Source organism: Apostichopus japonicus, chromosome 23, assembly GCF_037975245.1.
Source record: "Apostichopus japonicus isolate 1M-3 chromosome 23, ASM3797524v1, whole genome shotgun sequence".
NCBI lineage: Eukaryota > Metazoa > Echinodermata > Holothuroidea > Aspidochirotida > Stichopodidae > Apostichopus > Apostichopus japonicus.
In genome coordinates, this window is record NC_092583.1 from 6,201,741 (window position 1) to 6,227,775 (window position 26,035).

At 36.5% G+C, this 26,035-nt stretch overlaps 1 protein-coding gene across 3 annotated transcripts in view; it reads right to left on the reverse strand.

Annotated features, from left to right (window-relative positions):
- Positions 1 to 26,035, reverse strand: part of LOC139965052 (triple functional domain protein-like) — a 181,361-nt gene that overhangs the window by 104,425 nt on the left and 50,901 nt on the right. For all 3 annotated transcript variants that reach the window (XM_071967225.1, XM_071967226.1, XM_071967228.1), the window contains exons 16-25: positions 11,897 to 12,071; positions 10,901 to 11,044; positions 8,971 to 9,171; positions 5,206 to 5,325; positions 4,766 to 4,957; positions 3,822 to 4,089; positions 2,624 to 2,739; positions 2,370 to 2,492; positions 2,036 to 2,218; positions 971 to 1,156 (exon numbers count right to left, since the gene is read on the reverse strand). In XM_071967225.1, coding sequence (XP_071823326.1) covers positions 971 to 1,156; positions 2,036 to 2,218; positions 2,370 to 2,492; positions 2,624 to 2,739; positions 3,822 to 4,089; positions 4,766 to 4,957; positions 5,206 to 5,325; positions 8,971 to 9,171; positions 10,901 to 11,044; positions 11,897 to 12,071 — 1,708 coding nt within the window. The remainder of the gene's footprint in view (positions 1 to 970; positions 1,157 to 2,035; positions 2,219 to 2,369; positions 2,493 to 2,623; positions 2,740 to 3,821; positions 4,090 to 4,765; positions 4,958 to 5,205; positions 5,326 to 8,970; positions 9,172 to 10,900; positions 11,045 to 11,896; positions 12,072 to 26,035) is intronic.

Sequence of the window (26,035 nt, forward strand, 5' to 3'; positions counted from 1 at the left end):
CTGTGTGTAAAACTAACAGACTACAATTGAAATACTGTTGCTCTTCAAAACAATGTACTCTTGCTAGTTATGGAAGCTTGTCAGTAACTTCCATCCAATTTGGAGAGGACCTTGTGCTCAACTCTGCTTTGAACTGAAATAAACCATAGCAGAATTTACCATTTTCACATTACTCCCATCATCCAATATTCAGCCAGCAAAAATTTGAATGTTGTCACTTACAGAATGCATCCATTGCTTTGGAAGTAAATCCAAATGCATATTAACTGAGTAAGCGATTCATTCAGACATCCCCTTCAACACTTGCTAAAAGCAAAGAATAACCTGGCTGAAGCTTATTCTTGAGAAAATGTTTGACAATTAATATTCCTTTAACATTATTTTCTATTAAAAAACAACCCTCCATCTGCTACAGAGAGACACTCCTTGTTTTGACTTATTGATGGACTATACTAGAAGAGGTTATCGAACACTACGATAATCTTTTACCCTTCTTGAGGCCCAACCTAATTATGTTGAGGTTTGTTATATCAAAGATTTCTCAAATAAACATTCCAAACCTGTTGGAGAGAAATAGCCATGTATTGCAAATTATTTCATATTTTTGCTGTAACATGCTCAAGATGACCTCTCACCTATTTTCTGAACTGTTTATTGTGTCAATTCACAAACTGAATTGCTTAAACCTGGATTGATGAAAATTTGTGCAAGTCTCTAGAAGAGATGCAAGTTCGAATCAATTTTCTCTTTGGTTGCTAAATATTTCATGTAGCATTTGAGCTTTAATTCCTGCACGCTTTCTTTTACCTCACAATCAACTGATGATTGGTCAATATTAAATTAAGCTGTTTAAGGATTGGTTTGAAAAATATCAGACATACAGACAGAACAATAGTCAGATAAATAAAAAGAAACTTTGATGTGGAATAAGCTTTATTTGCTTTGAACTTTGAACTAATGCAACACTTACTTGGATACAGCACTCCAAATCTCTCACATATGTCTTTTCTGTTTCCAGTAGTTCTGACATAATGTAATCTCTTTTCCGTGCCGACTTTCGTTTTTCATCACTAAGGCCTTTTGCAGCATCCCTCAGCTTCAGTTCCAAACTTGTATCTGACATGCGATTTTCTGACGTAGGTTCCCTAAAGTCATCCTATTTTCATAAAGAAAGAAAAAATAAGGCTCAATTCATATTTCCTAATTTTCTGAATAAATTTTAACACCGGCATACAGTATAACAACATAACTCATTATTACGGAATAATATCTTTAAACATTTCAGCAGGTAACTCACTGAATAATCAACCAAAAGTGCTTCATGATATGCACATGGAAAGTTCTTCTATGTTTATAACTGAAATACAAACAACACCACATGAAAGTAGACAACCAATTTATTCTTGAAAAAGTACAATATCTGGAAAGGCTTCAACCTACTACATTAATACAGTCTCTACCTGTCAATAAGATGACCTAGCAGTTTGTGTAGTGGCATTGCAAGTTTTGCATAGAAAGATCTAACTACTCATTTAATCTAAAAATCTTTATGCCAGTTTTGATTGCAACTGATTGCAGGACTTGTCCACTAGTGCAACAACCCAGAACCCTTTATCTGTTACGTGCAAATCTCTTGACTATAATTCTTGTCCAGTTTTGTCCACAACTATAAATGTGGCATTGCGGGGTCCCTTGGAAAAGTCGCTGTACTTTGATTTTACTGCTTGGAACTAATTTTTGATTTACAACTCTTCATTTCTAAAGGTGGGAATCTCTTGGTTTTAAGCCCAAAATTAATATCCCTACTTGTTAGTGTGGGTACTTCAGAGTATTGTCCATCCCCAGGTCATCTCATTGTTCTTTGAATCTATTGCTCGGAACAAGTTTTATTTAAAAACTCTTAATCTTATAATGTTGGAGCTCTTGGTATTAGTCCAGGTTTGTACTCCTCCATGCACAGGGAGAAACATACTGCCCTTATCCACTTCTTAAGTTACTTAAGAAGTATTAATGATTGATCTCTTAAGCTACAAACCTCTTGGTTTAAACCCAGTTTAGATTGCAACTGATTGCGGTACTTATCCATGCGCAGGGAGAAGTCCCTGTACCGTTCATCTACTGCTGCTACCCAGTTCTTAATACTTGATGCATGAGAATGACCTCTCTCCACTAAACTGTCTGCAAGTTGTCGCAAGAGCTTCACTTTTTCTTTGGTCTCCTGGAGAATAAGTCAACACATATCATAAGGTAAAAACACTATTGCAAAAATGAATATAGGAGACAAATCATATTTATAAGTAGCTAAGATATCAAGTTATTTTGTACCAACCAAATAAATCAGTATTTCAAAGTGAACTATTTGTGTCTACCTTTGCAGTTCCCTTGAACTCATTGTGTTCTGTGAGTAGATCTGTAGTTTCCTCCACGTTCTTTCCAAGGTTTGTGTGAGTAGACAGGTAGAACTCACCAGTATCATGAATCCATTCCAAGGCCTGTTAAGAAAACAAAAGAGACAAAACAACTATGACTGAATCAAAGCCAATTTGGGTGGCCCCTGCAATTGCAAAATGTGAATTTAATTATGTAATAATAATGATATCTTATCAGTGATTAAGTTACATACCTGCCTCGCACTCCTTTCAAACAGTACATACTGTAAACACTGGTCGAGCCTCTTCTTCTTAGTCGTCCAACTTTCCAACACTTTATCTTCTTGCTGAAGGAGCTCTTCTAATATTTCTGAAATTATCAAGAATAGTTCCAATTAATCCATTGGTTTAGATCTGATTCATCTAGCTTTTGCGGATCTTCATTTCAGATGTTTACTTTAGTTAATTTAAATACAGGCTGTAACTAGTAGCTGTTGCCACTGATTTTGTTGTTGCTTCAAAGACCATGGCAAGTTTGGTTTAGTAAATTTCCAGAGTTATCCTGCATGATGTTATAACCAAGGGAGAAGATATTTAATGGTATGACAAGTTTTGAATAGTAGTATAGTGGTCTATTTGGCTAACAGATGATGAGGTAAAGAATGTCAGCTTTGATGGAAGTTGAAACCAGTTTTTGCTCTCCAAAAACCAAGAAATGCATATTTTGATGTTTGGCTGGTTAATTTGGACACAATTTTGGAACAATCTGGAGTATTTATTTTGTTGAGATATTCTTGCAGCTAATTCACAAACACATTGTTTTTTTCTGATATCCTACAAATGTGATATAGATCAATTCTTTTCCTACGTGAAATGTCTGTAAATGGCAACTTTCTTATCAGCCATTTTTTCAAAGTGGTGGCGGATTATGAGGTTGGCCACAAATAGTTTGAGGTGTTCTGTGATTGGCTGCTGCAGGGAGTATTGCAGTGACATTAAACAATTACCACATTAATTTAATTTTAATTTTTAGGTTTACAGTCTTTTTCAGGGCCAAGGCCTTCTCACACGACTTTACAACTTAACCCTGGTCATTGGTAACTTGTCACACCTACACACCAAAGTGTGCACAATTCAATCAATCTCTCCTGGGGCACCACAGTGCACCATGACCATGTGTCCCCGGGGGACTTCCCATAGGGTGCAGCCACAAACCGGCGCAAACAACTATATTTACAAGTTACCTCGCAAGTCCCCATTTATACACCTGGGTGAAGAGAGGCAATGGAGATAAAGCGCCTTGCCCAAGGACACAACGTAATGATCTGGCCAGGGCTCGAACCTGTAATCCTTAGATCACAAGTCCACTGCCTTAACCACTTGACCACAATGCCCTCACATTGTGTTTAATGCAAACCAAATGAGAGTTATACACCTCTCTACATAACTTACTTTTGGTATATGCTTCAGGGCCTCTGGGTTGTTCTGCCATTGCACTTAATTGTGGACTTTGTCCATTGCACTTTTTTAGATACTTCATAAAGTTTTCTGTACTTCTGCGAGCCATTGTACAGGCTTTCAGAAAGCTCTCTTTCTGGTCTTGATGCCTGTTGATCATCTGCAACATCTCTGTTTCACTAATCGGCTGAGTCTCTTGACCACCACACCAATCATCCTCCCTGGTGTACTCTCGCTCTAAATCCTCTAACACTGATTGCACCTATATCAAAATTAGCAGAGGCAAAATTTTAGTATTTGAAAGGCATCATGAGGAAATCCTCAGATGGCAAAACTGACGTACAGCAACGTAGAACATGTGAGAATAAACTTCCTTAATTCTACTATGCAAATTTACATTTGAAATCACATCTTGCTATACTTGATCCTGGAGTACATATGACAGTGTCACTACCTGAGTTTGCTATATTCAAACTATCCACATGATAGCTTCAGAGCCATCTCAAAACAACATGTGGCATGTTGCACTCTTTTCATCATAACAAAATGCTATGGCCAGGTTTATCCAATGATGTCTCTCACATACAAAAATTATTACTGAAAATTACAGTTATTCCTGTAAGGTTTTTCTTGGCATATTCCATCCATAGATACTGGTGAAGAATATCTGAACAGTCTTGTGTATGATAGTACCATTCCTTTTCACAGATAGACAGACGGACTAGTGTGGCAATAGCTCCTTTGGCGATGCCAATTAACCTAAACATTTGTGAAGCAGGCACTCCAATAAAACAAGCATAGTCAAATAACAATTTAGTACACTACTTGCACACATCATTCAAATGATCATACATTACACTTGTTTTGCAACAACATTACTCAGGGTTAATCTACAACTAGCAACCCTTCACTAGTGACAGAGCCTTTGGTGATCTTACCTGAGATGAAACCTTATAGAAGCTGCAAGCATACTGGAATAATTTTCTTCTGTCCTCTGACTGCATAATGAGTTGTGACCATCTTGTTTCAATTTCAGTTGTAATATCTTGAATTCGTTGACCTTCAAAATGACTAGACTCAACTAGCTTGTAGCCTTTGTCATGAAGTCGAATTGCACTTTCTTGAGTTTTCTGTAAAATCAGGTAAAAGCATCTTTACAACAAACAATTATTAACTGTTTCATCCCCAGTACCACATACAGAAAAGGAAACCATTAAGAGTGTCAAGCACAATGCTAAATATCTTGATACTGTTGATGTTTCTATACTTTATCACTGCAGGTCAATTTAACATAGGAAGATTCAAGTTTATACAATTGTTACTTTTTGGAAACAATATCAACTGTTCTCTTTGAAAGTATTTAATATGATACACTTACCTCCAGAGCTGTTTCAAATTGTTGGTGATCAAGCTGCATTTTTTCAGCTTCATAAAGTGAGTTTGGTATGGCAGGGGCAACTTGCAATATTTTCTCGGAAGTACTGATCCATCCTTGAACCTGGAAAAGGAATGAAAGATATGGCCATTGCACACTCATGTTAAAAAATGCTTCCATCAACTGCAAAGATATTTACATTCACAATATTTATGTCTTGCATTTGTGGACATGTGTGTAATAGTTAGGATTTAAAATATTTTTAGACACCTTCCAAGTGTCTTAACTCCTGAATGTTGCATTTACTGTAAATAGGTGCATGTATATTCAATTATATAAAGCCTAAGGACCACTTTCAGTGAGACTGAACATATGTAGCTCACATGTGAAGTATTTGGTTAATTAGACAAGTGGGGGTACTGTAAATAGCTTAAAGTATGTTTTTAACTGTAAAAGTATTCTGTTCATGTTTAGTTTTATATTTCATCTACAACCCTATGTTGATATTGTGTGGTACTTTATAGAATCAAATTGTATTATATATCACCGACGGTAATATTGAAGGCAGAAGCACAGGCTGAGAGGACTGCCCAAGAATTATAATTGTCTGTTGTAACTGTCAGCTCTATGACTAATGGGTTTAAATGCACCTTTGGTGATCTTACACTTTTCATCCAAACGTGATATGTTGAGCTGGGTCTTTTAGAAATTATTGGTAATCTGTATTTACATTGTTGGTTAATGAATTTGTGCTTCACCCATTTGTTCATAATCTTAATTATAATTGTTAGCCTTTCATTTAACTGCTATTCAAGAGAGGTTGCCAATTAGTTTACTATCAAGGGCTATTGTTCTTAAAATGTTAGATAACATTCCCACCCTGTGAATGTGACCAAAACAGTATTTTGTCAGGCTAGGTCAATGTTTGTTTCACCTGTGATATTCCCCAGTGTATTCTGTGTGTACAGAATACTGATTTTTATATTGAAGGCTACAGTATGTATGTAGTACTTTTGTAGTTAGATCTAGTGCTGTAGCCAATTTGTTCATTTATTTTACTTGCTTTGTTTATTTTATACCCCTTGTATATATATTTTATCTTTAAAAGTTGGGTATACAAGTATTAATTGGACTCATACACTCACTTCTGAGAGGGAGACATGCCCTGTTACTGAGAAAATTATTTACTGTTGTGATCTTTTGGATCAGACAGATATTTCAAGACTTCGTAATAGACATGTTTGTTGGCCTTGAGTGATTAGACGCTATTCAGTACCCATAGATGCAGATCATTTCTATAGACGCTGGTTGTGTTGTACTACCAAGAGAAGGGTCTACTGTGCCCGATGATTATTAGTACACTCTAAAATACGCTGGATCAGAAGAAAGCGCATATGGCCAAGTTTAGTTTTTAATGTTTAATTAAGTGTGTACCTGGTTCATAGTCTCGTTACAGACTAAAAGAGAGAACATTGTATTTGACCAGGTTGAAGTCATGGAAATGCTTCTTATGCATATACTATGGGACCTATTCCCTTAGAATAAATAATACTTTGCAGCTACACAAACTGAATTTGAACTGTTATTATTTGTGTTTTTTCTTTAATTTGATACATCAAAGGTAGTTAACCCTAAACCCCCTGATGTTCCTTGATCGTGTGTGTCTTGTGAGTGGTTGTTTAATTTATATTTATATTTATATATAGATATATATATGTTTATATGTATATATATATATATATGTATGTATAAAGCTCATCCAAACGTTAATTTTAATTTGATTTTGCTTGCCAGGTTTTGAAAATTTGACCTCAAAACATCACGGTTCTTCTATACTGCACTAATCCAGACACCAGACAATAAACTTTAACCACTATGCATTTTTAGTTATAATAGTGTTAACAATGACTTCATATATTTACCCCTTAGTGAGCTTATATACCCATTGATCCTGAGAAACACATGAGAGGTCTTGTACCAAATGTATTTGATGGACATATCAAGTATACATTTCATTCAAATTTTGTTTTTGAAGTTGTCATGTCTACAAGGTTTCAGACTCAAAGGACCTTGGACCTCCAAAATGACACAATATTACGGTTCTTCCACTCACTACGCTTGATCTATACCAGTATGGATTTTAACCTCAATGTACCTTTTGAATTTATAGTCTTAACCAGTCAAGGCATCTCACACAGACATACACATACCATCACCATCCCAGAAAACCATCTGCCTTCAGCAAGAAATCAGCAAGAAATACCCTCTGTATGCCATTATGTAAATATTAAGCTACTGTTATGGAGTTTTAAGTGATCATTTACTTCTTGCATACAGCAGCTTAGCAGTGATAACAAAGCAATATGTTAGTTGTAATTCTTATTCGCTAGGTGTGAGAAGTTGCCTCTGTTTGCAAGTCTAGTTTCCTTGTTTAGATTGCTCTTCAACATAACCGCCGCTATCTCTGCCGTCCTGTCAATGCTGTTACATATAACTCAGGTAAAGTCAATCAGAGCTCATGTCATATGTCAAATCAGGTCATTTACATACAGTCTAGAGGAAAGTCAATTCCCTTCAAGTACCTCAGTTGGGCAATATGAAGGAGAGTAGAGTTAAGTCAATTAAAAATCCTAACGCACACATTGGTGGGTGGTTAGAAGAAAATTTATTTGCTGGGATGATTCTTCTTCCTCACGGTCAGTCATTTTACTATGGAGGGTTCATAAAAAGAAAAAACAAAATGCATCACTGTTATTTGATGCCAAAGAGAAAGAAAACTAAACCATATCTTAGTTTAAATTTCAACAGATATTTCAGCATCATGCTAGCTATCAGGCTTAGGGACAACAGGCACGCTTTTTTTAATGAGAATGTTGCAAGATGTTGGAACATACAGAGTCACAAGTCAAGTCAATTGTGCAGCTAGTCAAGCTATGAACATAAAGTGACCTGCATCACTCTGAGTCACATTAAATGAGGTTAAAGTCACACTGAAGAGTGAACCAAGTTGATGAGAGAATAGAACAGAAGATATTTAATTTACAAGAATTCAGCTTCATTCTTTTGTTGCAAACGACTTGACCATTTACACCGGTTTCTCTGAGGATATCAGTCATACAGTCTGTGCAGACAAATGGACTGTGCAACCACCATAACACCAAGAGTCCTGTCAACAACACGTTCATCCTGTGTGTTTGTGTCAAAGACAGTACTTACAATAATCAACAAAACCACTTTCTAAATTGGCTGTTTTAAAAAATACTGTAAATTTCTTGCACTGGCAGGTAATAATTTTCAAAGATATGTTTTCTTGTTACTTGAATTTGGTGAATTTTGATGTGTTTTGCATCAGCATGATGAATTACATCATCTTGGCTAATGAGTTGTCTTTGTTTTTCTTTGTATAATGTACAAATCATCTATTCTTTAAATAAATTATGTATCAAAAAAAAAGAGCCTTGAATTTGCAGTACAACTGACAGGAAATATTCAAAGCATATCACACATCAAGAACAGCATTGTAAAATGATGACGACCCATTTAAAAACATGTCATAGACCACAAACTGTAATTCATTCCTGTAAGTATGAAAGATTTACCCCTTCCCCCACCTACCACCCACCCCTCAATAACCCTTGATCTAGAGTTAGGAATATTGTGATCATGGAGATAGTTTTGCCCTTGTTGTGAATTTGTTTGTCCCCAGAATATGCCTTTTAATAGTGTTTAAGAATAAAGTGGTTTCTTTTGTTTTAGCATGAATCTCACCTGTTCTGCTTCTTGTTCAAACTGTCTAAGATCTCTGAATTGCTCCAGGTCTCTTCTTCTGATCTCTGCAACATCTTCTAGTTCAAGATACCCATCTCTGACATCATCCATCAAGACACTAACACGTGTGCTTGGAGATGGCTGATCATCAGCGATCAGATTCAGTGTTGAGTTATCCAGCAATTGAAGGAGATCTCGACCCTAAATATTTTATAATGGGGGAAAATATGGGGGGAAAAGCATTTACCAAGATAATGGCCACAGTGTTGTACATTTCAATTTATACACATATACATTCATTCTACCAATTACAGTAACTTAACAGTTCTTGTGAATGTTTCTGGTACATATGTTTCATTTCAATATTTCCTAATTTCCATTCTTCCCAAATTTCCCATTGCAGTGGCCTTATGTACAAACAATAATGACAATTTATTTGAATAGCAGTAATCTATAATTCATATTTCTTATCTTATCTTATAAGTAATCAGCCATGCAAAAGGTTGTCTGTAGCAAAGCCGATTAGCTAGCTAAGCTGATGAAAGTACAGTACATTGAAGTAACAGTGCAAATAAATCAGTAATAATTAATCCCAAGTAACTACAATCTGACTTACCCAAAATAACCATGATTACTGTGTAAGTTAGTAAGTAAACAGCCATATGTATATCACTTAACACACCCAAACATTGTACAAAGGGCAGCTACAGTAAAGTACCAGCAAAATGTAGGGTTTGACGACAAATGAACATCTAACAATAAACAAGAAACAGATGAACACAAATCCTTGATTTCATTTACATGTTATTGAACATCATTGAAATTCATGGTAGACAATTGATGAGACATTGTTCATTAAAGGCAGCTGCTTTTAAGATTTTGTTTGAGCAAGTATCCACTTCACACTGTAAGGCTTCATTGAGCAAATTGTTCATGAGTTGCTTCTCTTTAAATGGCTAAGCATGTCTTCAACACTCATAACCTTCAGTGGCTAAGTCATCAAAGTTCCCCAGTAAAATACCTACCAAAAGCACACAAAACGAAAAGGGCTGTGATCGCATTATAATGATATTAACAAACCCAACCGAAGTGCTTCTTTAGAAGGTGTTACAATGTTGAATGCAACATGAATAATGGGAAGGGTGCTATACCATCCACCAAACATATGGAAATAATAATTCCTGAGCTGCTCACATGGCCTATCATTACAAAGAGACATAAACCAAACTTACAGTTACTCCCTGTCATCTCTAGGGGAAGTAGCATTTAATGGATTTCACACAAAAGGTTCTAAGAACCTCCACTGACTTCCACCATGCATACCTTTACCTCTAAAGCCCACATTCAACCCAACATTGCCTGACACTGACAATTTCACTTTCACCAGACAGCTACTGAGTCAATAAATCAATTTGAATAGGTTGACAGGATAGTTAACAATATTCAACATGCTAGTTGCTGCAGCTGTTGAGTTGAAACAACATTACAGAACTTCTCATTCCTCCTCTGAAAGAAGTAGGGCCTTGAAATAATTCTACATTAAGCAAATTCCCAGAAATGGAAACAACGTCTTGATATACTTGCTCACCTGCATAGTGTATATGAAATCTATCCCTACCATATGCATTCCTGTATCTTATACCTCACAACTTGCTCATTCAATCAGGGGTGGCTATTGATAAGAATGCTTTCAGAGAAAGAAAAGAAATTAAACCCCAAAAGCTTTTTGTTAATTTTTTTGTAATTACTTGGAATTGATTTGGATTTGCTGCTTCTACAAATAAGCCAATGTCAATGGTTTCCATAGCTAATGGACATTGAACAGTCAACATGTTGTCATCTATCTGCCAACTGCATGTTTTCAGGCATCATTATATGTAAGGAGACTTGTACAAGAGCAATACCTTCTCTGCTTTGATAGAATGCTTACCTTTTGTATTACTTGCACTGTTCTGTCCTGTATACTATCAAACATTTCCATATGTTCTTTTAGTAAAATGTCTGCTGTATCCAAGTCTAATTCAAAGTTGCTGCCTCTCATTTGATCTGTCCACAGAGGTAATTGGGAGGAGAGCTGGAATGTAAAATGGAAAGTAATATTCTGGAATAAGCAATAAGCCAACCGACTTAGGAAAAAAAATTCACCGTTCATATGAGTATATTTAATGTAACACTAGAGACAAAATCCAAGTTTTACAAGCAAATTCCACTGTACACACCATATAGTAAGATTACCCCCAAAAAACTGCCCATGGTTACAGAATTTTGACTTGTAACAGAAGTACTTCATTGGTCTAATATACACATTTTAGTATTACTTTTCCTTGACTGGATGTAGGCAATGAGATCATATTGGTACATGCATGTAAGCCACAAACACAGAGGGTTATCATTGGCCCACTCTTTCTGGTTTATAAGCATTTCCGCAAGGTCCCCCTTGTGCTGAATGTATTAGCTTGTATATTTTCTGATGCTTATAGGGCCTACATAGTTTGCAAGACTAGGTTGCACACAACAAATAAGGTACTGTTGTAACAAAGTAATCATTCTTCTAGCTAGATTCAAGTATATACCGATACCAGTGGAATTAAACTACCAACCATAATGAGGCCGATGTGACTCTGTTGCACTGAAAACTTAGACAAATTCCTAACATATGAAAAAGTAAAAATGTGATTGTACAAAAGTATTTTACAGTTCCAAACTTACGTGTAGTCTTCACAATGTTAACAGTTCCATTTGCTCAAAAATACACATAAGAGAAAGTCAATTCACTGAAATGTGATAACTATCAGCAGCAATAGTATAGTTCTTAGGACAAATAATAATAGTTCTTTTATGAATTTGGAAAAGTCGTTTCCTCTTTTAATTTGTAACCTGCCTCAGTCTTATTGAATGAGTTTTCATGTTTATCCTTGTAACTTACTTCTAATGCCTCTCTCTCAAATTGTTTGAGCTGAAGGCTAAGTTCCAGCCTCATTCTACGGGATGCCCATAGACCTTCTAACTTCCGTCTTCCCTCTTCCAAGCTCTGAAGGATTCCTTCTATATGATGACAAGCATCACTGTAGTTAACATTATTAGACTCCATACTGAGTTGGCTGAAAGTAAAGGAAAAGAGAAAGATGTTTGAACAAACTTTTTCCTGTTATGTTGATCATAGATTTGTGTCGTCACTTGGATGGGCTACTATTTACATAGTGCTGATAGTCTACTCCTTCTTTTGTAGTCGATTAATCACTTAGCTCTTCTCGGGATTCCTTGATTATCACTGTCATTTTACATTGCAGAAACAGTCAAAACAAATCTTTCTCCATGTGTGGTGTCTGATGTTAAAACATCTACCAAACAAAAACTGTGAACAACTTTCAATCCACAACGTTTTCTTAAAATCCTTCATAGTAAATCAAAACCTTTTGAATGAATCTAACGAGGCTACTACAAATACTAGCAATAATAAAAGCAAACCTGCAAACAATGAATAGATGTAACACCTTGTAGCAGTGTGATGATTAGTATGCAAGAGTTTTCTGTGGAGGGGCGTTCAACGTTCTAGGCTAGGCTCTAGCCTAGCGCGATAACAGGCACATATTTGCACATTGAAATTAAACTACACCGCAATCGACACACTCGATCAGACATCCTATAAATGTGAACCAGGCCAGAAATGAGGTAATTGTATCATGAAGGAATGACAAATACTTTGGCAATTGTAGTAGATTAAGAACTTACGAAATTGCGATTATGTGCAATGCTCAAACATTGAATGCTGCACTGCAGAAAAAGCGTATTACTGACAAGCAAACGCATGAATCTAACTGGGGCAGGTGCTTGCCGATTTTTAACACAGTACTAGCTAGTAACTAGCTGGTCACAGGGGTCGATGAACTGTACATAAACTTAGTGATGAAATACAACAGTTGGAGGCTGAGCCAGTTGTTACTACCGGAATTTATTAAGAAATACTGTACATTTTATCACAATATTGCCAGTGCTAGAAAAGACTCCTTCGGAAGGTACCGAAGTTGTGGGAATACCAAACAACTTTTGGCCAAAAGGGCACAATGGGGATAAACATACTGGTGCTTAAGCCAACATTCCAATGGATTTTCGCGTATGGCTAACCGTTTGTCACTTAAATATCAATCCACCTCCTTTCCAACAACCACCGAATGATCAACAGCTCCCTCGTTTTGAGATTCCTCTGCAAATAAATCATCAAACAAGGAACCCATTGCATGTAGCATTGATTTTGACTATATGAGGGAGTGGGGAATGGGGCAGGGGCGGAGGTAGCTGCGGCGTCTTCTGCAGCATTTGCCTTGGCTCCAGCCAGTGACTCTTATTGGTTTCGTAGAGTAGAGTGCATATGCCCTCCTACGGACGTTCAGTAGCTGCCTTCAGCTTAAATCCCTGTTTAATGTCAGGATACAATCCAGGATGATTAGCCAAGTGGGGCAAAGTCTTAAATCTTGGATCGAACACTGACGCAATGTTTAAAAGTTCACACAGGCTTTCCTGGTCATATCTTTTCCAGGTCATTGCGAGTGGCCGTTCTCAAGATAGACACTGTTTCATTTTCATTTTGCGTTGTTTTTGTTGAGTTCATCTATTGACGGATCAGAGGCAAGGTGGCTGAAATACAAGGAAACTTTTCAGTGGATATGGCCTGTGTCGCTATTTGAAATGGCCGCAGTACTTGCACAATAACTTCCATGTTTGACCAATCTCCTGCAGAAAGTTCTAAGTGTAAAAGTTTTTCTCCATGATAACAGCATAGATTGCTGGCTGCTGCTCCATTGCCGGTGCGATCATATCAAATGTACTATTCCATCGAGTTTGACAATCGTTGATTATCTCGTGCTCAGCAATGCCAAGTAGCTTTTGTTTGTCCTTAAGAAGATACCTGTCTTTTGATGAGGTATGAAAATGTGCCACGTTACTCTTCAGAGGAGAGATAATTTTACTAACAATTCTCCCACTCTGTAACCCCTTTTGGACAGCAAGTTTAAGGTGTGCACCAGACAAGGGATATGAGCAATGCCATCTAATAGACGGATGCTGTTAATAGCTGCTGATGCTTTGTACAAGCCTTTACCGACGTTAAAGGCACCTCAAAGTCGTCAAGGCATTTTTTCAATGCTTTGGCCAGATTTTCACTATTATGACTTTCTTTAAGTTCTCTTGTTTGCAACACTGACGATTTCTGTTCCCACTTACTGTTTAACCAGTGGGATGTTATGCTAATGTACGCATCTGTGGCAAAGGAAGTCCAACAGTCTGTGGTGAGGCTTACGCTCTTTGTGTGCTCTAATACTTCAACTAACATTGTACAATTCATATCGTAAAGTTTAACCATATGGTTTTCAATGGTTAGTTGATGTGGAACAGTATATCTTTTCTCACAAATATTCATTATGCTCAAAAATCCCGGGTCACTGACAATGTACAAAGGTCTCATGTCCTTGGCTACCCACTGTACAATTGAATCTGTAATTTCACAAGCCCTTTTGTATGATGAAGGCAGTTTCTCCACATTTGTCTTGCTTATGAACTGAAGCAAAGAACTCTGGGTATTACTTGTTCCTGGGCTAGGGGATGTCACAGTGGCGATGGATGGTTGTTGCCGTTCAATTGCCTGATATTCGGATGGATGAACAAACCACAAATGATTTTTCATACCACTAGTGTTTTTGTGATATTTTAAAACAGTTTTGCACAAGCAGCAAACAGTAAAATCCTTCTTCACTTCTCCATCGATTTTCTGAAAACCGAAGTGAACCCAGTATTTGCTTGAAACCGTGCGAGAAATCGGCGAAACTATTTCAAAGTCCAAAGGCTAGCCATACCGAAAGAAATCCCTCAGGGAAAAGAACAAAGAACTCAAAAGCAGAGTGGATATACCGATACAGTCATAAACCGTGATAGGTTACAGGAAACCCCAATTTTTTGTGTATTAGTTTAAATAGCATTAAAATGAAAAACTTGCACCCCTTGACAGCATTAGGACACCATGTGTATCGGGCTTAACTTGAAAACAAGGCCGATGGTTTTAAATATTTACCACACACTGCAGCGGAACTAAGGACTATTGACCAATGACAGCGATCTAATGACTCTCTTATATTATGAATTCATTAATGGTCCGCGAACATCACGAACATGTCGAAGCTTCTCGCTATGCATGTGGCATGCACTGATCACTTGAAACTAAACTCCCTGAAGAGGAAACCTGAGAAATGACTGCAATAAGTACAACACCACAAACAGTGCCACAGCAAAGCAATATTCAGCTTTGTGCATATCTTTAGCTGGAGACTGTTAAGACACTTTGCATCCTTGGACAAAGTTCAAATAGATCAAGTTTTTATTTCATAAGATCAAATTATTGATAAAAAGCTTTATACTTTCAGTTAAATATCCTTATCAACACCTTATATTATGGACTGCTTCAAATTAGTGGAATTAATTTGAATGTGCAGATGTTATGATTTAACACTTCTTAACAATTGTGTTAACGGAGAAAGGTCATGAAATGTCCATTTCAAAGGAAGATAACCTGAAGTAAACTACTTGTGGATAGCGTCGTGCGGTAGTCGGATTTCACACACAGTGTTGCAACATGAATACCGGTATCGTAACTACAACCGGTATTTTCCTCAACTTTCATCTATGGTTCAAAGCACTTAGTTACGAGACTCAATGACATACATTCCATACGGATAGCGTACAGTACCGCTCACGTATAACTGGACATGTGTACGCGCACATGATCGTATAAAGATGTATAAACAAGTACAATCGCGTATAAACTCGTTGACAAACAAATTGCCGCCATGTTCCACGGAGGATAAGTTTACTTTGAATAGTTGGCAACATTTTGAAGAAATAGTGTTACTGAGCGTTTCTTGTGTCAATTTTTATAATTTACCATTGGTTCCAACAGAATGAAAAGAAAAAAAACTTCCACCCAACAACTTTGAAGCAGGGCCGGTTAAAAACAAAACATGTTTCTCGTCCGCGCAATGGGCCTCCTTTTTCCCGATTCCCAAGTTTCTATTCGGATTACAAGAAATCTAAACTATCCTTAAAAATTATCTTGTAAAGGTTGCCATATATTCCAAACTAGTATTAGCTCATGAAAAGAAGAAAAATGGCCGCCCGTTTTTTTTTTTCAGATCTCAGTATGAGAAACATGTATTTTATTTGGATAATAGAACAGCTTTCGTTAATGTGGTTAAGTTAATATTTTCCTACCCTAGCTGTATGTCGATTTTATAAAACCTTCATGAAAACAGACTTGTATGAAAATGGATTTTGAAGCTCAGTCAACAATTTAACAAATGCTTACCGTTAAATACTGGCGTCAAACAATACATTTCGTATTTATTCCAATAAAGATCCACAAAGGATAAAAATGCTAAGTAGAGCTTACTAAAGAGAAATAGAAACTGCATGTACATCACTGTACATCGTCATTTTAAGTATCCAAATACTATACAAAGAGATTGAGTTCACCGAAACACCCCTTTTCCCTACCACCTGAGGAAAACCGTCTTTTATAAATTATACTAGTAGGCCTACCATACAGTACTTTACATTTGATACAAAAGTTACTTCTACAACAGCTTCCCAACATTTGTGTGTGTCGCAATAGTTTAAGTTTTAACCGATCAGCGCAGTACCATTAATAATTTGCATATTACACCAAAATTTACACTTGGCGTCCAGATGGCGGGAAAATGTACCATCATGTTCAATGTGTTGTGTCATTCCCATGGTGCAATGAACTTGGGCAAGTTCGAATGTCGATGACCTATTTATGTTCCGTGACCAAAGTCAATGGGAATTATGTGTGTAAAAAATCAGGTTTTTCCACTTGTAACATATATAGAAGTTTTACGTAAGCGGAGCGAATATCAGGGCGGCTCGTTGATTGTGAGGAAGCACTTATCTAATCATCAATATTTGTGAAAAATATCGTACGGTTTTTTTTTTCAGAAAATATTTTGACTAGTAATTGGAAACTCAAAGTATCAAGAAGTACTGGGTCTAAACTTTATCATTGCATTTTGGGGGAAGTCAGATCTTCAAGTGCAAAATATTGTTTTTTCATTTAAGGTTATCGTGGTTTTCTTGCGAGGTGTATACGGCGTAACTTTCGATGTAGGCTTAGAGGTAGGATCGGCCAATGCCTACCTAGTTCTCATGAATTGTTACCTACATTCAATTTAATTTAAAATCACTGAGCATGTCGGATAGACAGGACTCGACTTACTACTACTACTTCAAGTTCAAAAGTTCACAATGAAAAGTTTTTAACTATCAACAAGTCTATGTGTTTGGAACTTCAGACAATAATAATGTAACATATAGGGGCTACTGTACGTAAATACAGGATTATAAACTACATACATAAGAATAGTACAGATTTATTTATATCGTTAATCGGCTGTTGTTTACTCCAAAAAATAAACAGTACTTTCAATACGTACAATATCAATCTTCGTACAAAAGTTCTTAAAAATTAAAAAAATAGCGAAAGATAACTATAAATGACATCGTGGAACCCCCGCGTTAATAAACGAATCCATTTCATTACAGCATCAAATCTCAAGTACCGCACTGCACTGTGTACCAGTACCGTACCCTAGGCTATAAAAATATACAGTCCCGTGCGAAGATGGATTTAAACTGGATATACTCCCTTCGGTTTTGGCTCAAAATTTATTAAATCGTTATAATTATTATAACAAAATGTGGTGAAATGCATAAGAGTAAGATTTTGTACATGGGAACCTTCACAATCATCGTTTGAAGGAAGAATAAATAACAAAAATTTCAGAATAACTTTGAGGTCCCGTAACATGCTGAGCCTAAGTAACGTTCGATATTTGGTGTAGCCTAGGTCCAAATTACTATGTGAAAAGTTAATTTGTTAATATATAGGTCTAGGCTAGTACATAGGCCTAAATTTATCAGATATTATTCAAACTAAGAACACAGAAACCAGAAATAAACGTGTTTTCATTTCTTTATTTCAAATAGTCACACGTAGATATTTTTATTATGTATGTTCGGAATTCCCTGGAATGATACCGAAACGAATGTAATAACGGGTTGTTTTCCCCAATACCTGTAGTATTTACATCATATATATTCCATCACTGCTAATGACAAATACATGTGACATGACTCACACACAACCTCAAGCTATTGGCATCTCTAACATTATGAGACCCAAGACAGGGCCACTATTATCACACACTGATCTTATAATGACTATCAGAATCATCTATGTGTGCTCATTAGGCTGGATCAACCAAACAACACTGACTGTTACCTTCTACACAGGTACTTAATTTACAGTTTCTCCCCACCATGTCAGTATCATAGCAACATCACACCTTGTGTCTTTGAGATAAACCATATCCTTGTTTTACTTGGGTATAACATAACAACTTGCATCTATCTAACCCAAATGTTTGAATATCTTCTGATTCATAAGACTGTCAAACAATTTCAGGCTGTAAAAATAATAACAATCATTTATTCTTATATACTGCCTTACATAAAAAATATCACATATCACTGCCTTACATAAAAAATATTACATAAAAAATATCACATTCATAAGACTGTCAAACAATTTCAGGCTGTAATAATAATAACAATCATTTATTCTTATATACTGCCTTACATAAAAAATATCACAAAAAATATCACATATATACTGCCTTACATAAAAAATATCACAATTGAAATTCCTTACAGAATAGTTAATGATCGTCCTGCTAAATGCTCTGTTTGCACAGTAATTTGGGGATGGATCATTTGGGATAATTTTGTCTAATCTGGTCTGTTTCTTGCTTTGTTTGTGTCATTTGTTCCAGTTGGAGATTTTCTGTGCCTCATAATATTTCCCAATATACAGCTTGTTTGCATGGACTGAAGGGGTTAAAATCAAGTCACATACATTAAAACAGAGACAGACGAGAGGGCACCACAGATTGGGTAGAATTCTTTAGCTTAATGAGAGGGCACCACAGATTGGGTAGAATTCTTTAGCTTAATGAGAGGGCACCACAGATTGGGTAGAATTCTTTAGCTTAATGAGAGGGCACCACAGATTGGGTAGAATTCTTTAGCTTAATGAGAGGGCACCACAGATTGGGTAGAATTCTTTAGCTTAATGAGAGGGCACCACAGATTGGGTAGAATTATTTAGCTTAATGAGAGGGCACCACAGATTGGGTAGAATTCTTTAGCTTAATGAGAGGGCACCACAGATTGGGTAGAATTATTTAGCTTAATGAGAGGGCACCACAGATTGGGTAGAATTCTTTAGCTTAATGAGAGGGCATCACAGATTGGGTAGAATTCTTTAGCTTAATGAGAGGGCACCACAGATTGGGTAGAATTATTTAGCTTAATGAGAGGGCACCACAGATTGGGTAGAATTCTTTAGCTTAATGAGAGGGCACCACAGATTGGGTAGAATTCTTTAGCTTAATGAGAGGGCACCACAGATTGGGTAGAATTCTTTAGCTTAATGAGAGGGCACCACAGATTGGGTAGAATTCTTTAGCTTAATGAGAGGGCACCACAGATTGGGTAGAATTCTTCAGCTTAATGAGAGGGCACCACAGATTGGGTAGAATTCTTTAGCTTAATGAGAGGGCACCACAGATTGGGTAGAATTCTTTAGGTCAATCACCCACAATTGAGTCTGCTCCCTGAGATCCCTGGCCAACAAAGAACTCATTTGCTTCTGAAAATATTGACATGGTTTTTGACATATAGGTTCAAGATTTTTTTGTCACAAACTTTTGTCAATATATTGCATATTTATGTAGTATATTATTGCACAGTAGGGTGATGTGTGGATAATGTGAGGAAAGTTAAAATACTAATGCAGGTCACTTAAAGCAGATAAATTGCTTTGGGTAACTGTTGATCACTTACGACAGGGGTTCATAATAGTTGTGAGCAAGTACTAGAACTTTTAAGGGCGTGTTCTTGTGCATTCGAGATCTATAAATAGTATTTTCTACAAAACTTAAGATTAATTTTACTTTGCATTGATTTCTGACATCACAGCGTATTCATAGCCTTTTAACATTTTAACAGACGCTATGTAAGGGAGTTGCATACCATACAGTAGTATACATTGTGTGATGTCTAGGCCAGAATATATGGTAACTAGTCTACAGCAAAATATGACAGTCATTTTGTTGTTGTATATTATTAACAGGTTTCATCATTATTTACCTATCACTATAGGCTTCCGTTGTGCACAAGCCAATGTGCTGTCAAGGTTCATTATAGTTAAGTATTATGTGTTCCTGTAGTGGTATATTAAAGCGAATGTTAACATGGAGGACTGCAGGGACGCAGGTGTTCTGAACGGACGCAAACAATTTTAAGACGTTGCGTCCCGTGGATGCAACTTTTAAAATCCTAGTAACACTGTAATGTATTGTGACTTTGGGTCCAGCAGTGGATGTGACATACTGCACAGTACATGTCAATGACAAGCTTATGAGAAAATTAGCCTGATATCCATATATACTTATATCTACACTAAACTATAGGCTCTACACTAAACTATAGGCTCCATAGGCCTTTATTTAATCCATAACTATTTTATGACATGTGTAGGGTAAACCTTATACACCAGCTTATCATACAATCTTAAATTATTACAAAGGCCTCAACCAGATTTGCACAGCACTTGCAATAAATAGTGGACCTCATTGAGGCATAAAAACATTATGCACACAATCATTTCCTGCTCATTACAAAAATTTGGATTATTGAGATTAAAGGCTTAACAGACAATCGAATGTCACCACTACACTGGAAGAAGAACAAATTATATCAAGACTTATTGAGCACAGGATTGAATGTGTGCTTTTCACTCCATAATGCAATTACCAACTTTCCCGTTAATATGACTCGGTATGAGCTCCCTGCTTGGAGTAGTTCACAATGGATGCTTGCAGTAGTAGGCTGAGCATCACTTTATATGATTAGTTCCAAATTAACCAATTGTGATATAAACATCTAAGAAATACTAGGGTTGTTGCATATTATGATATTATCAAGATATATCGAGGAGTCTTTGCTCCGGACAGCATTTGTCAAAGCAGCTGAAAGATACTGTATCACAATATTTGAATCACGAACACAAAACAAGACATTTAACTAATGAACTCAAAGCAATATTCATCACCACATGCTTCCCAGATTTCACTGGCAACAAAATATTACTTCCAAAAATGAGTTACTCTTGAAAGTTCACAACATCCCATGACAAATGCACACGGTCAATCACAGCACGCAATAACAATAACCAGAATGTTAGTAGTTTACCAGTTTTTCATAATTGTCAGTTAGAATTTAAGTTTTCCTAAGCAGGCTTCATTTTAACTTGAGCGTATCTGCCATCCACTGGGCAAGCCAACCCAACCCAGTCGGTAAAAATCTATTTCCCATAACATGGTGTAAATTCTTTTATGCATGATGATTACGAAAGACGTTTAAATGACATGTTGTTTCTAGCTGTTTTTGGCTGTCAAAATAAGTAACTGTTATTTGCCATTGTACACTTCATATCATGACAAACTTTTGTAATAAATTAAGAATCAGTTGAAAGCTGGAAAGAATGATAACATCTATGTACAGCATGATATAATCTCAATACCTGGTATACATATTGAAATTAAAATGGCTTCATAATTCACTGTGAATTTTATTATTTTCCATTTAATCATTTCCTATCCAACTTCAGTATGCACAAAGCTCACTGTATGATTATTCTAAGCAGACATGTAGCAGCTGCATATATTCCAAGAGTCAGTTTCCTGCATATAAATCTGCCTAGCACTTACTGCATAAATTTAAATTCCCATCAGTTACTACATGTTATCTGTTTAACCTACTTAAAACAGACCGTATAAAATTGAATATTTGCCTGTGCATTATGCTCCTATAGACTGGAACAATGTAAGTCATGTTCTGAAAAACACAAATGAAATTCTCACAGCCACAATGATGCAAGCATAATCACTTACAATCATGCAAAATCTGACTTTATGACCCACATACCCCCCATACAGAGATTACTATGTATCACGCAGATACTTCATTACATTGATATTTATATCAATGTTTGATCACAATAACAACACCTTTGGTTTATTTGTATTAAACGATAACAAGGCCTTAAAAGTTGCAATGTGGGATTTAGTTAGTAAGCACATACTGTAGACTTCTAATGTTTCCCTTCAAGAGCAATCTAAATTTATACCAACCAACCACCTTTCGTATCTGTATTTTTCTGTGCATTTTTTCCATTCTGTTTAGAAAGCAATGCAGGCTAATAAACCTATGTTCAGTTCTCTTGTTACAAATTTGTACATCAGTTTGTACATACATCAAATGTCCACAAAAAATAAATAAAACTTTACATTGAATATGTTCTCAGGCCAAAGTATGGCATGTTCTAGTTTGTGCATTGGACTGTTCAGACAATATCTAAACAAAGTTTTACATTGTTATTTAATTACCTCAAATAATTCACTAATAACTGTTAATAAAGATTTGTTTTTGTTTTTCCACACATCTAAACATCATGTCACTTTCCCTCCAGTGTAGCCTCCTGTGTCTTTGCAGCTTGGAGGTGATTCCTGGACAAGAGTTTGCATAATGTGCAGCATTACCAACACAACAGTAGAATAATTAAACACTGAGACAATATCATCAGCTGATAACATGACCACTCATATGTATTTCAGATTCATTTCTTTTCTGATTATGATCACAAGTTACAGATTTAACTTGTTTCTAGTCACCATTTAAAAAAAAAACTGATGAGAACTATTAAATCCAATAAGCAGATAAGAAGGACCCTTGCTTGATACTTCTGAGTCACAAAACATCATAAAAACCATAAAATCATGTACATCTGGAAACATATGTAATTTCACCCTGTGAGCTTCTTTAACAAAGATATCCTTAAACTCACTTAACATTCATTTGGAAACCAATCTCCTTGAACAGAGAATTCCTGACTGGATGTCACATTCCACATGTTAGCTTTATTCATGATTTCAACACATGAAACGGTCAAATTACAGGAAAAATTAGTTATCTACAAAATATTTAGCCTAGAGAGCAAACTCTTCATCATCTTTATATATCATTTATGTGTCAATTACTTAGCCCTTCCTTTAGCCTTGCCCCCCTCCTCAAGAATTTGTATTTGTTGAAGTTGTACAGTATATCTCTATCTTCACATGACAGTATCATTGCATATCATCTGCAGTTAAACACAGTCCACAGATCTAAAACTGTGTAAACTGAATGCTGAATTCCAGACACCATGCTTGAAGCAAATCTAGATAGCTATATTGTAATAACAGAGCAAGGAATTTAATTACATAGATTTATTCAAAGGTTATGTAGACTCCAGTTGAGAGCAACAAACAGGTAGAATAAAGTTGAACTTACCCCTCTAAGGGTCCATTGGACTAGATATATTACTTATAGGTAAAGTAACTAGCAGTTGGCTCTTTGTAGTTCTGTCAGCTGTTCTCTACTGTGAGAAGCAATGCCAGTAATATTTACACAGTAACATAGCAGCATGGTTGTTTAAGGATAAAAGTTGCATCATCAATGTGTATTCTTCCTTCAACAAATTCAAGCTTCTAAGACACCAGAGCAAATAACTCAAACAAATCTTCCTAGCTGTTAAAGTTGATCATTCCACCATTACCGTATTGAAGAGAGTTGCTGAGCTCAGTGTAGTAAGACTGGGTGAATATATATATCCGAGGAGGCTTTCAAGGTAACAAACCTTGATCAGCACATATTAAGGTGAGGTGCACTGTAACGTGTGATAACAAGTAGATTAAAGAGGTTTTACTCTTGGATGCAATCTGGATGGCAGTGTTGACTGAATATCAAACTGCAGTAAATTAACAAGTGCACTCAACATTGGTGACAGTATTAAACAAATCTGAAGAATTTTCTAAAAAAGCCCAATAACTCACTGCCTTCAAGAGATCTGTCAGACCCAGCTTAGAAAGAATTGGTAACTGAAGTCATTTCAGACCTCAAGTCTTCTGAGAATCTCTTTACTCTAACACCACCAGAAAACTTAGGTTAACAGTAGTGTTGCACCATTTATCAGCATGCATTAAACGGTATCAGTATCGGTATCGGTAAAATTAGCATCATTTACAGATAGTTCGCAACCTACATTGCTTGAACATTAAAAACAAACTTGTTGGAGGTAAGTTTAAAATATTTTGGTCTATATACCAATCTCCATTTTGTGGCATTTCAATGCAATTTAAATCACATTATGGCACTTACACAACCCAGTTAAGGCTGCACTGGTTGTTTTGAACAAACCGCCACACAATGTGGCTGCTGGAAGCAGCACATCACCAAAGCAACTTGTCTCATTTAATCAGTGTCACTGATTGTGCAAGCTTTGACTGGTTAGTCACAACTCATAGATACTTATACAGTGAGAGCAAAGTTCTCAGTAAGAATCAAAGAACATTGTACAAACTTCATGTTCTAGTAGGCCGTACTTGCAAATTCAAGTAACAAATAAACATCATATATTCATACCTTGGAATAAATACCACAACCCCTACAAAATGCCCTGCCCAGTCCCTCCTATCCTCCTCTATGTGGTGCAACTGACAAATTTCCTTGTTGGGAAATTAACAAGAGGTTGTTGCTCAGTTGTCACATCAATGTTAGGATGTGGTTTATGTAAGTGACGCAATTGGCGAAATTGTTGCTGTGTTTGCTGAACTATACACAATTGGGTAGTGAAAAGTAGTGTTGCGCCGATAATCGTTTTCAATATCGGTATCGGCCGATATTTGCAATATCGGCAGCATATCGGTATCGGTAAAATTTTGCCTAATTGCCGATAACAGCAAGCCGATATTGAACTTTTTTTTTCACAGCAGAGCTACTTATTTATACTTGCAATGATTTGTTAATCTGCCCAAGACGATCCATTTCTTTAGCGTCAGTTAAACTCTTATTCATTTTCGATTAATATCCATGGAAACCTGACCCTCCGTAACCTCTAAAACACGTCTACGGCGCGCGAATATAACCAATGACCTTCGTGAACCTTGGCCTACACATAGCATTAGTGCAGCATGTATACACTGTACTGTACTAACCATTCATTTTCTCAAAGGCCTCCGTGAAAACCTTGAACATGATGCATAACTGCACTTTTAATTTTCCGCGAACACACTGCCGATTTCCCGCCGGTGTTCGCCCAGCGAACACGCCGAGCACGCGAGCATAAAGGCGTAGTGTCCAGGGGCCCGCCTTAGGGCCTTGGTTGGGTCATGGGGTAGAACCCCTTGTGGGGATCCTGGGGGATAAAGCCCCGAAAAATTGGCTTTTTTTTGCGTGTCTGGCGATAAAAAAAAAAATCGCAGTTGAGTATGCAAAATAATTTTCTTATTTAAATTGTCACGAAACAGATGAAAATTTTAAAATGACAAGTTAGAGTAGCTATATTATGTTATAAAATGAAAAGAGATTTAATCTGTCTTTCAATCTTTAAAAAGTGCAACTTACAAAACTTCCGATATTATGAAACAAACAACGTTCAGCAAAGCCCTGTCTCTAGACTGCCTAACAATGAATAGCGTGCACAATGCGTACATTTTTACAACTGCGGTGTTTAACCCTATACCCAACTACCGCCGTACATGTGCTGCGAATTTTCCCAGGTACCTTCCCAAACACACTGTAAGCTCATCCCCTGTGTAACACCTGTTTGTTAACATTTTTTGGCAAGTTGCCAGGGAACTTTTCAGTTACGTGAGATCCGTAACCGCCGAGGTGGTTAGGCTATTTGCTATACAATTAACTATGGTAGGATATTATTTTTTCCGTATTTTTGGAAATTCTAGAAAATACTTTCTTTTTTCCCCCGCTTAAAAACAGATGTGGTCTTACGGTATATTCATAAATGGATGCACTAGAGCCTTGTTTACATGACATTAGTTGCATT